General features: G+C 42.9%; 2 protein-coding genes across 4 annotated transcripts in view; one reads left to right on the forward strand and one right to left on the reverse strand.

The window, feature by feature from the left end:
• The window catches only part of PARP9 (poly(ADP-ribose) polymerase family member 9), a 30,965-nt gene extending 30,821 nt beyond the window's left edge, over positions 1–144 (reverse strand). For all 3 annotated transcript variants that reach the window (XM_023755798.1, XM_023755799.1, XM_014457763.2), the window contains exon 1: positions 48–144. The gene's annotated coding sequence lies outside the window, so the exon portion shown is untranslated. The remainder of the gene's footprint in view (positions 1–47) is intronic.
• DTX3L (deltex E3 ubiquitin ligase 3L) lies at positions 2–8,969 on the forward strand (the record flags this gene model as incomplete). Its single annotated transcript, XM_006090963.3, has 5 exons — positions 2–155; positions 1,028–1,227; positions 4,143–5,678; positions 6,079–6,296; positions 7,403–8,969. Coding segments are annotated over 5 exons (2,178 nt in total), but the record flags the coding sequence as incomplete, so codon positions are not given.
• Between the last annotated feature and the right edge of the window lie 3,581 nt (positions 8,970–12,550).

Raw genomic sequence — 12,550 nt, forward strand, 5'->3', positions numbered from 1 at the left:
CCCGCTGCTGGTGCGGGTGTCGGAGCCCGGCCTGAACTTAAACTTACGTCGGAAGCTGGAAGGCTACTTCCAGAGCCGGCAGTCGGGCGGCGGGGAGTGCAAGGTCCGAGACCTGGGCGCCGGCGCCTTCCGGGTGGAGTTCTTGGACCGGGCAGGTGAGCCGCAGGCCTGGGGCTGGGGCTGGGTCTGCAAAGGCCGTCCCTGGGGCCCAGCCTCATGGGGTTCCAGGCGGACCCAGAGCGAGCCGACGAGGGGAAAGGGCGGGAGAAAGCATGGCACAGTCTCGGGGTGGGGGTGGGGGGACGGGAACTGGGGTCTCTTGCTGCCAAGCGACCAGCCCACGCGAGGATAGCGCCCAGAGGTGCCCGGTCGCTGATCTGGCCCGACTGCACCTTACCCTTGACACCTCCCAGCATCCTGGCCCTGACTCATCTTTCTCAGCTCTAACACCTTGCCGTCCCCCACAGGCCTCTGGCTCCTCGCCATTTAGATATTCCACTGTTATGTTTCAAATAATTATTCCGTTGATTATGTTTGAGGATTACAAAAATAATATATGCCCACCATAGAAAAGAGAAAGAAAAGAATAAAGAACACCACCTGGAGATAAGCAATGTGAACATTTTGCTATATTTCTTCCAGCCTTTTTCTATAAATGTCAGTACACACATGTATATTTACAAAATTCTGAGTCTGCACTGCTGACTCCCTGTTGTTTTTTTTCAGTCCACTTTATATGAGTACTATGCCATCTGATTGAAAAAGGAACCCGAGACAGTTTCAGAGACATGACTTGTCACGAGTTGTCAATGTTTTATTAGCCTTGAGCTTTCATTTGTGCAAGAAAATCGAAGCTGCCCATGTGAGAGTTTTGAATAGTTCCCTCACATTCCCTAACATAAACCCTCCCAGCACGCAGGGAGCAGCCCTCACTGGGAGGGTGTTTGGGCAGGGTACAGGTGCCTGAATAAAGGATTGTTTGACATCACTCCCTTGTTTGTGTGTGTGTTTAATGTCTCCACTGAAGCTAAGAAGGGAGTGTTGGAAAAAGGAGAGCACCAAATTCCGGTTGACGACAAACTTGTGACCATTTCCCTGGAACGCACTGAAAATTCAGTAGAGAAGAATGGAATGTCTCAAGTGCAAACACAGTCACAAGGGGCAAGGTCTGGTGAGAAGCATCCAAATGAACATATTCCTCATTCTGTGGATTCCTGTGTCCAAAAGGTGGGTATGGAAAGGAGTTAGGTATGTATTTGCAACTTCCTCTCCAGTCACCATATATTTCATTATTGTCTCACAACCATTGGCTGAGCACTTACTATGAGCCAGGCACTGTTTCAGGCACTGGGACCCAGAGGACAACAAGTCCCTACTGGGGGGGGGGCACTACATAAAAGGACAATAAGCAAGTAAACCAAATAAAGAAGACAATTTTAGATGGTAATGTATGCCAGGATGAGGAAGGGGAAGGAGGTCTTGCTACTTCTGACCAGGAGTCAGAGACAAAGTCTCTGAGGTGACATTTGGCCTGAGACTTGAATGAGAAGGAGCTAGCCATGCCAAGAGTCATTTGACAAGTCAATATCAACTGCCTGCTGTGTGCCAGGCACTGTCACAGAAGCTGGGGACCCAGCTAGCTACATAGCAGACCCTGCCTTCAGGGACCTTACATTCTAGTGAGGGATACAGATCCTAATAGTAAACAAATCTTCCTATATAATAGAAGGCTAATATGCAAATTGTCCCCTCGGAAGTTCGACTGCCTGCTATGACGTGCACTGACCACCGGGGGGTAGTGTGGAACGAACAAAGGTCCTGATCACCAGCCAGGCCTGGGGACCCTACCTGTGCTCAAATTTCATGCATCAGGCCTCTAGTAGATTTATAATAAAACTAGAGGCCTGGTGCACGAAATTCGTGCATGGGGGGGTTCCCTCAGCCCGGCCTGCACATTCTGGGACCCCTTGGGTAGTATCCCTAGGCCTGGCCAGTGATCAGGGCCTTTGGGGCTTTCCTTCCCTTGGCTGCCAGCAGCTGGCCTTGCCCCCGCTGCTGCCACTGCTTGCCATCTGTGCGGTGCTGTCTCCTCCCTCCCCGCCACTGGTTGCCACCCTCTGCAGGTGACAGGCATGGAGTGCGATTGCTTGGCTGGCCTGGGCCTCCCTCTGTGGGGTGATTGCTGGCTGGCCCTGCACACCCGCCACAGCGTTGCTGGCTGGTGGCCTGGGCCTCCCTCTGGGGGCCCCAGATTGATCTCCCTGCAGAGGGAGGCCCTGCCCACCCACCGCAGTGCCGCCAGTCAGGTAGCCTGGGCCTCCCTCTTTGGAGCAATCGCTCACCCGACCGGGGTTCTGCGATTGATCGCTGTACAGAGGGTAGCCTGGGCCTCCCTCTTTGGGGCAATCTCAGAGCCTCCCCTACCCCCCAAATCGATCGCTTTGCCTGGGCCTCTCCCTGCAGGGTGATGGTGGGGTGATGGTGGGGCCCCCAGACCAATCGCATTGTACCCACCTTGGCTGGCCTGTCACCGGTGTGTGTCATAGTGTGGTCGTCCTGATGGTCTGCTGTTGGGTCGTTCAGTCGATTTGCATGTTACACTTTTATTATTATAGATGTCTGACAGTGATAAGTGCTAGGAAGAAGAATAAAGCAGGGCAAATGACAGTGACAAGACCACTACTTTGGGATATCTGGAAAAACCTCTTGAATGAGGTAACATCTGAGTAGAGACATGCATGAAGTAAGGGAGCTAGCTAAGTGGATATTGGGGGGAAGAATGTTCTAAGTAGAGGGGAGCACAAGAACCAAGGCCTCAAGATGGGAGCTTACATCCTGAGCCCCGAAGCTTCAAGAAGGGAGGCCAGTGGGCTAGAGGGCAGTGAGCAAGGGAGAGAGTGATATGAGAGGAACTTGGAGAGGTAACCAGAAGTCAGGTTTTTGGGGATGAAAGTAAGGACTTTGGATTTTCACTTAAATGTTAGGGGATTCATCATATGGTTTTGAGCCTTGGGAGTGGAGTGGTCTGATTCATGTCTCTAAAGCAGTGGTTCTCAACCTTCTGGCCCTTTAAATACAGTTCTTCATGTTGTGACCCCCAGCCATAAAATTATTTTCGTTGCTGCTTCATAACTGTAATGTTACTACTGTTATGAATCGTAATGTAAATATCTGATATGCAGGATGGTCTTAGGCGACCCCTGTGAAAGGGTCGTTTGACCCCCAAAGGGATCGCGACCCACAGTGACCCAAGGATCACTTTGGCTGCTGCGTGGATAACTGATTTTTGAAAGGGGCTAGAGTGGAAGGTCAGAGCCCAATTAGGAGGAGTTGCTGTAGGCCAAGTGCAAAGTGAGAATGGCTTGAACTTCAGCTGGTTCTGATCAAGGTGTAAGAAGTGGCTAGATTCAGTAAACATTTTAAAGGAAGATCTAGAAAGAGGATGGTACATGCAGAGGAAATAGCATGTGCAAAGACCTTGAAGGGGAACAAAATATTAGGAATCTTGCTTTTTTTTATTCCATTTAATTTGCGTATATATTTTTTTTTTAGCCTAATTTGTTGTGCTTGCCTTATACTTGAGCTACTAAAGGCTAGGGTTTAGAGGACTCAGCAACATTGCATGCTCTTAGGTGTTTAGTTAAAAAAAAAAAAAAAAGGAGGGGGGTTGAAGACTAGAAAAACCAGTAAGAGGAAAAAACATCCTCCTCAGATTTATGGGTCCCTTTCTGGCTTACAGACTCTTTTGTGAGAACCACAGCAGCTTGCCTGAAAAGACAAAGTGCCTTCCCTCCATCAAACAGATAGTGGCAGAATCCAGATTGCTTGTCCACAGAGCCTTTAAAATATGCTCATGTCCAGGCTCTACATTTACATCAGAATCTCTGGAGATGTGCCTAGGTCTTGGGTTTTGGGGGTTTTTTTCCCCTCTCTTTTAACTTCCCAGGTGGTTCTAATGTGCAGACAGGGCTGAGAACCTCTGTGTGGGCTATAGTGTGCTCCATCCTCTGTGAAAAGGATTTGAAAGAACAAATCTAAGGGAGGACATAGTATTTATTTCTCTAGTCTTTAGACATTCTCCTTAGAAGAGACTGTAGGCCTGGATGTCTGAAAGATTTCATTTGTTCCTTTTAAATTTTCAGATCTTCCTTACTGTCACAGCTGACCTGAACTGTAACCTGTTCTCTAAAGAGCAGAGGGAACACATAACCACTCTTTGCCCCAATGTCAGAAAAATGGAGGGCTGTGATGGAATTGAGAAGGTGTGTGGTGACTTCAGAGATATTGAAAAAATACATGGCTTCTTGAGTGAGCAACTCCTAAAAAGTGAGCAGAAACAGGAATCAGCTCCTTTGACAACAGAGAGGGAGCCACTCCATCAGCAGGACCAGAACAGCTATGTTTCTCCCTCTGAACCAAGAACGAAGTCAGAAGGAAAAAGCAGTTGTCACACAGTTCCCTTGCCTTTATTTGAATACTTCAAAAATATCTACCCTGAAACAATAAACTCGATAGAGAAAAGATTTGGTGTAAAAATAAAAAGCCAGGAGAGTTCTCCGAATACGGTCTCTTTATACTTCACCTCAAGTCAATCAGGTGACCTCAGAGCAGCCGAAGAGACTTTTGTCAGTGAATTTCAGAAAAGCATAGGAAATATGGAGCAGGAATGTGTTGCATTAGCAGACAAGAAGCAGGCAAATAAAGTCAATCAGGGATTTTATCACCAACTTAAAAAGCTTTTTATAAAGGAGAACGAAAGAGAATTACCTCTCCCTGGGACCCAAGATGACATTTCAGCTGCCGGACATTTTCTTGCCCCCCAAATCTCTGAAAGTCTTGCCAAGGTACCTGTGAAAATATTGCCTCCTGCGTGCATGATGAATGGAATTGAGGTTGACACGGCTCACTATAAGTTTTTAGAAGCTGAATTACTCCAGGAGATATCAGAGATAGAAAAAAAGTACAACACTCAAAGTAAGATTTTGGGGAAAGGTGATAAAACCTGCATTCTATTTGAACCTAAGGACAAGGAGTTAGATCTGTCTGTGCATGCTTATGCAAGTTTCATTGATGCCTATCAGCATGTTTCTTGTCAGCTGATGAGAGAAGTTGTTCCTTTGGCCAAGGAGAGAAAGGACTTATATGGGATCAAGTTTGCTGATAACTTTAGAAAAAGGCATCCAGATGTAGACTTCGTGCCAAATCAAGGATCAATTACTTTTATTGGATTGCCAAATCACATCGCAAAGGCAAAACAACATGTCTTAAAAACAGGGGGCATGTCCCCGTCAGCTGGAGAGAAATCAAATGAGGATCATGAAACACCCATGGATGTTGATATTAATAATTCAGAAACATTTTTACCAACATCCCAGCGCTCTGCCACTTCTGGGGCATCGGGAATGAACAAGGAAGAGGATATGTGTGCCATTTGTATGGAGCCCATTAATAATAAGCTAGTGTTACCAAAGTGCAAGCACGAATTCTGCACCCCTTGTATCAAGAAAGCCATGACATATAAGCCAGTCTGTCCTGTGTGCCAGACTGTTTATGGTATCCAGCAAGGGAACCAGCCAGAGGGAACGATGTCTGTCGATTACATTGGAGATTCACTTCCAGGCTATGAAAACTATGGCTCCATCGTGATTAAATATGATATGAGAGGAGGCATACAAACAGTAAGTGTTTCTCAGATCCCTGTATTTCTTTCCAGTGTGCTAGGATTACCAAGGCAAAAGAATACTGTTGCCAATTAGTGGATTTCCCAGGGACTTACTTCTATGGTCGTATTTTTAAGGCTTTAAGTAGTGATGAAGTTAACAGTGTTAGCTTAGAACTTACCTTTTGTGTCTATTAAGGGAGAGGAGGGGTGGGTGGTGATTATGTGTTAGGGTGGATGGTATTCCCAGCATGAATTTAGGGAAAGAGGAGAAATATGAATTATTGGGAATATGAGCAAAATTTCTATACTTTTTTTGTTTTTTTATTTACTCTATTTGCAAATGAACACATCTATCTTGTACAGTAAAATTTAAACTCGTGAGTGTTTTCATGTGACATTGTTTTGTTTTCACACAGAAAGAGCACCCAAACCCAGGAATGCCATATTCTGGAACACGGCGAACTGCATTCTTACCTGCTAACGAGGAAGGGAAGGAGGTTTTGACACTGCTTCAAAAGGCCTTTAACCAAAAGCTAATTTTCACAGTGGGGGATTCTCGAGTTTCAGGAAGATCAAACGTCACTACATGGAATGATATCCACCACAAAACCTCCATGACCGGGGGACCAGCAATGTGAGAGCATTTTGAAATACAATGATTGCCAAACAGAGTTTAGAGGTTGTAAGCTATGGCAATTTGAGGATATGGCTGTAAGGGACTATTTATAGAAGTGTGATTGGGTACAGTATTTTGAGAGAGGTTAATCTCAAAGGCAGAAAGATGGGTTCCCATCACCTTCTAACTGTATGATACCACAAAGTATCATACAGTTACTAAATTTTGCATCGAAAGGCAAGGGTCTTCAGAATCCAAGATCAATGATATCTCAGATGACTTGATTTGAGGTTTCCTGTTTATTTGAAGGGTCGATCCTAAGAATGTTATTTACTTTGCCTTCTTTTAAGATCATCCTTACACCCCCTCCTCCCATTGGTCCATAGAGATTCTTAATTTACTTGGCTAATAGTACCGTAGAAAAGCTCTTATTTAATGTTGTGAAAGTTGTATTGTAGGCAACCCAATTGTTCTTAGTGAAATTCAGATAGAATATCTCAGATCCTTAATATTCAAAAGGGTCCTGAGATTTTTGCAAATTCTCAAATTTGAAAATCCTCCGGTAGTATATACAATATATATAGATATATTTATGTAATAAAATATATACTACACTATATTTTTTATATAACATGTTTTTAATATATTTTATATTTTTTATATATTTATAGTATAGTATAACTTTATTAGAGTCACAGCTTACCACAAGCTGAAAATGAAAAGTCTTGTTGGGAGGCAGATCCTAGACCAGCCGTGGGCAAACTCCGGCCAGTTTGAAATGAATAAAACTAAAAAAAAAAAAAGACCGTACCCTTTTATGTAATGATGTTTACTTTGAATTTATATTAGTTCACACAAACACTCCATCCATGCTTTTGTTCCGGCCCTCGGGTCCAGTTTAAGAACCCATTGTGGCCCTGGAGTCAAAAAGTTTGCCCACCCCTGACAGACAGCTAGGCTCACTCACTAGCTGAATGACTCACATCTGCACACTTACAAGTGATTATAATTCATCTGCCTCCAGGATTGCTTGTTAATGTTTGCAACACAATGTTAATGCCAGGGACCTGCTATACAGAATCTTTAAAACCATGTGTGAAACTAAGGGGCTTTTCCTTTTGCAGGTATGGTTATCCTGATCCTAATTATCTGAAACGCGTCAAGCAGGAGCTGAAAAATAAAGGAATTGAGTAAGAAGACTGCTGGAGGATATTTTGAGCCAAGTGTTCCAAAGACACAGTTGAAAAGGCAGAGTAAATACCAATCTAAATCTTAATGTAGAAACAACCTTTAAAAATACTTATCTCAAGGGGATTCACGTAAGAGTAAGAATCTGATAGTCTCTCATTTCTGGAGTGTCACTCTTTACGGAAGATAAAAGCCCCAAAGATCTATCTGATTTTTCTGCAGAGGTGTTGTGCCTCATTCTTGTGTCATTGTTGGGGGGAATGGAGTGCTGTGGGTCTGAAATCATCTTCTGTGCTCTTCAGTTGAAATACTAGCTGCCAATTGATCCTTTTTAAATTACCATCTCTGGGTGGTCCTTTAGTTTTTGATTGTTGGTTGGTTGGTTAGCTCTTTAAATACCCTAAAGGTAATATCCTAGTGTGAATGGGGGAGGGGAGAAGCTTTGGTTAAAGAAAATTAAGACACATTTCCCTCCCTGATGGCCAGAAAAGTGGCCAGGAGCAAAGATTGGGCAACCTTTGCTAATAAATAGTATAAGGCTATTATTTTTCATGACATAGAGCCTGGTATATACAGTTGGTGCATAATATATTCTTGCTGCCTGACTCAGGATGCTAATACCCCAGCAGAGGGATATATGCTCCCGAAATCTTTAGCAGAGGCAGGAGTAAGGAAGTCATTTCTGGAGTCCTTACCACTGATTTGAAAACTGAGTTTCTTATTTCGTTACCCACATCCCAGCCTCTCTGAAAATGATGAACAAGATGTCTTTTTCTTTTCCTAAAGATACACATACACACACATATATTTTTGGTTAGAGGGTAATAGTTAATATTTATTGTGGACTTATTTTGTCCCCTTTATAAGATCTTTATATCTGTGTGATTGATACTATTAGCATCCCTATTTTATAACTGAGAAAACTGATGAAAAGAAAGGATACCTTGACAAAAGTCACATAGTTAATAAGTAGAAGTGCTGGGATTTGAAGGAGATAGTCTGGCTGCAAGGCTTCTACACCCCAGAGCTATACTGCCTCCCATAGGGGGACTTCTCCATGGAGTGACTGAAGAGTTCCTGTTATTCTGGGCTTCTCTCAAATACACATTCCTACATGTTGCTCACAGCACATTTCCTCCAAAGAAGTCCTATTTGAAGAACTTAAAAACCCAGAATCTTTTCCTTTATCTAGAGAGTTGAGGAAGCTTAAACTAAATGATAGGCCTTTAAAAATATTAGATGATGCATTTAATTTTTGATTATTCATTAAAGTCTTCACCATTGTGAGTAGTTATTTTGTATCTATTAAACTTTAGCTAAATTTGCTTCAAAAAAACAAAAGTTTGGTTCCTGCTTAGGTCTAGATTCTTGATTACAATGTAGTGTGTGCATAGGCAGCTTAATGGTGTGAGTGATTGGTGAGCCTGTAGATTATTGTTTTTGCTCTGTGTGAGGTATTATCGGCTGTATCTGCTTTAAATAAATTTAAATATTAGGAACAGATGGTCTGTGTTCTTTCCCTACTCCTTTTTTCTTTTTCCTTAGGTTGAGATTCTGGTGGTTTCCTACAACACAGTGTACAACAAAACTACTTTTGACTCCATTGCTATCATTTTAAGCTGTGAAAAATCACATTTCTTAATATTTTTCCTCCTTAACACAGAGTACTACAAAGGTAAGTGTAGGCTGCAGTTTCATCTCTTCTCTTCTTCCCACGACCCCACCCCTTGGATTCAACTAATTTGCTAGAGTGACTCCCAGAATTCAGGAAACCAATTTACTCCCTAGATTATCTGTGTATTACAAAAGGATAAAACTCAGAAATGACTGACCAGATGGAAGACATGCACAGGGCAAGGTATGTAGGAAAGCGCATGGAGCTTCCCTGCCATCTGAACTACAAAGACATGGTGGATTAAATCGTCAACCATTGGTGATTCAACTTCATTTCCAGCTCCTCTCTCCTCCCCAGATGTCAGGGAGTGGGACTGAAAGTTCCAACCCTCTAATCATGTGGCTGGCTCCTCTGGTAACCAGATCCCATTTTTAGTCACCTTGATGGGGAGCATAAGACATTTTGTGGGAGCTAGCAATCTGAATTTGTTCCAGTAACCTGCCTTCTAGTGCACACTCTTGCTAGCCGATAATTTACTCCATTTGTGAAAGAATGTAGGAAACTAGCAGCCGGACTCTGTACCTGGTTAATCAGTATCCTTAATGCACATTCCTGATAGCCTATAATGAAGTCACTGCCCCATCCTTAATTATCTGGTCTTGCAAGACCTATTTACCTAAATACTTCCAATTTACAAGAGCCATACACCAAGGATGTAACAGGTTAACTAGAGGGAGGTCACTGGTGCCATCCAGGATGGACATTAGATACAATCTAAGTTAACCATCTAACTGACTCGAGGGGGGCTGTGTGAGTTCACTACAGAAGCTTGGTAGTTAGGAAACAAGAAACTCAGAAATATATAAGGAGAAAATCTCATTGTCTAAGTGGTTCAGGATCTGGATTTTTAAGTCCCCTGAACTGGCAGCGCAGCTTTGAATAAAGGTTTACTTTCCTGAACCTCCAAGTGTACAACTGTCCCTTCTTCCAAGCCAATTCCATAACAACCTCGTTATAACTGTGAAGGCTAACCCCTATTTTGTAAAACAACTGTTTGGAATTCTCTGCTATTTTTTAGACGGCCTCTTTTTTTTTTTATATATATTTTATTGATTTTTTACAGAGAGGAGGGGAGAAGGATAGAGAGTTAGAAACATCGATGAGAGAGAAACATTGATCAGCTGCCTCCTGCACACCTCCCACTGGGGATGTGCCCGCAACCCAGGTATATGCCCTTGACCGGAATCGAACCTGGGACCTTTCAGTCCGCAGACCGACGCTCTATCCACCAAGCCAAACCGGTTTCGGCTTTAGACGGCCTCTTATTCTAAAAAAATAACTTTGCTTTCTAGCCTGCTTCAGCTTGTTTGAATACTGAGGGAGATAAACTTAGCTGTCTGACCTTGTAGGCCAGAGACTAGATACGCCCAATGCCATGCAGGGTGCATTTTTTCAATTGGATAGAACTGTGTAGTTTTCAAGGCCACCAGCAAGATAACCACTAAGCACACATAGGATTGGCTCTTTTCATAAAAAGGGAAGTTCTGCTTGTAGCTCTGCTTAGAATTTGAATTCATTTTCTCTAAGCCCACCTCGGTGAATAAAGTGTAACTCCAAACTCTCTGAGTGTTGCTTGGTTCTTCTCTGGTTTTTCTGTAACATAACAAGTCACCTCATTAACATAAAATACATCTTTATGGTCTCTCAGCTTTCGGGAAAGTCCAAGGATCTTAGGTCTGTGCCACAAACTGGGACAAATACCAAATACATATTATAAATTTCCTATTATAAATTACAACATCACAGATAGCATCAAAGCAATCAGCAGGAAAATCAAACCTTTGTGCTACTTCTTACATTTATCTTGTAGTGTAGTACTGGCTTTGCTTTCATTGCCATATGGGAGTTGGATACCATTTTCTTTTCTATTGATTGGGTTCTGAGTCCTCCAAAACAGATCCTTAGGCAAAAATCAAGCAACTTGTTAGCAACTTGTTTGGGAGGTGCAAACCCAGGTCAGTGAAGACAGGACAAACAAAAAGGGAAGTGAGGCCAACTGAGATGTGATACAGTGCAATGCCATGGGTTATCATTCCAACCACTGCTTTGAAAAGACACAGCAGATCACTCCACAGCTTTATTTGCTTGGCATAGGAGTCGAAAAGGACTGCAGAAATGATGTTGAAATGCCTGATTTTATAGAGGAGGAAACTTAGTTTTAGTTCCTGGGAAAACAACAGGTAATATAAAATATATCACAGTAATAGTACATTGATATATAGTCTTAGTGGCACCTTTGGCTTCCCCCTCTTGGCCTACATGTCCATCATCACTAGTCCTGCCTCTCCTTCACTTCAAATCTCACTACCCCATTGGTATTTTCATAGTTCTCTTACCAGAATGATTAAAATACCCACATAAAACTCTCTCTGTCCCCATCTCCCTTCCTCCTCTTACTGCAAACTATTTTTTTGAGAAAAATAGCTCTGATCTCATCACTCCTCTGATGATATGCCATTAGTGATTCTCTAATGCCCAGAGCAGTGCTTGTGAAACTTGATCTTGTGTCAGAATCATTGGAGGACTCAATAAAATGCAGATTGCTAAGACCTATCCCCAGAGTTTCTGACCCAGTAGGTGTGAAGTTGGGGCCATGAATTTGCATTTCTAACAAGTTTCAACTGCTGCTGCTGCTGCTAATGGTCTTCAGTCCACATTTTTGAGGACCACTGGCCTAGAAACTCCCCAGCATGGCCATCAGGGGTTTCTCATTCTACTTTGCTTAGCTCATGTCCCTTCCTCTTCACCAAGTTCCTACAGTCTAGTCACACCAGACCACCAGCTTTTCCAAATTATAGTCCATACATTTAGTATTATGGCCTTTGCTCTATGCATTCTCTCTCTAGAATGCCTCTCCACCTCATTCTTCTTTTAGGAATCTCCTACTCATCATTTAAGGTCTCAAATGCCACTACTGCAGAAACTTTCATTCAATCTTTTCTCCAAATTATGAATCACATAATTCCCGGTGTTCCTAATAATAATAATAATAATAATAATAATAATAATATATATATATATATATTAATATTGTGAATCCGGAGAAAGAAAATACCCACTAAAAAGAGCAGCTAGTGGCTAACTGGGCTTAAATTAAAAACAAACAAAAACAGCCTAGCAGCCATTTTTACACAGGAAACTCTCATGTAAACTGCATTTCAGGGAAAAACCTGCACTGAATTACCTGCCTCTGCCCTGAACTGCCTGCCTGTATGGTGTTTCTGCCATCTCAGCCAGCCCTTATAAAGGAATTCCTGAAGTTCTATTTCAACCAATAGAACTGAGGCTTTTCCCATCTAATCAGAGCTGTGCCGCTATATCCCCACCTGCTTCTTCACCAACCAATCCGAATGGCTCAGACCAATAAGGACAATGTCTTTGGAACAATTAAATGGTGAGGATTTGGAGT

This window comes from Myotis lucifugus, unplaced genomic scaffold, assembly GCF_000147115.1.
Source record: "Myotis lucifugus unplaced genomic scaffold, Myoluc2.0 scaffold_84, whole genome shotgun sequence".
Lineage (NCBI taxonomy): Eukaryota > Metazoa > Chordata > Mammalia > Chiroptera > Vespertilionidae > Myotis > Myotis lucifugus.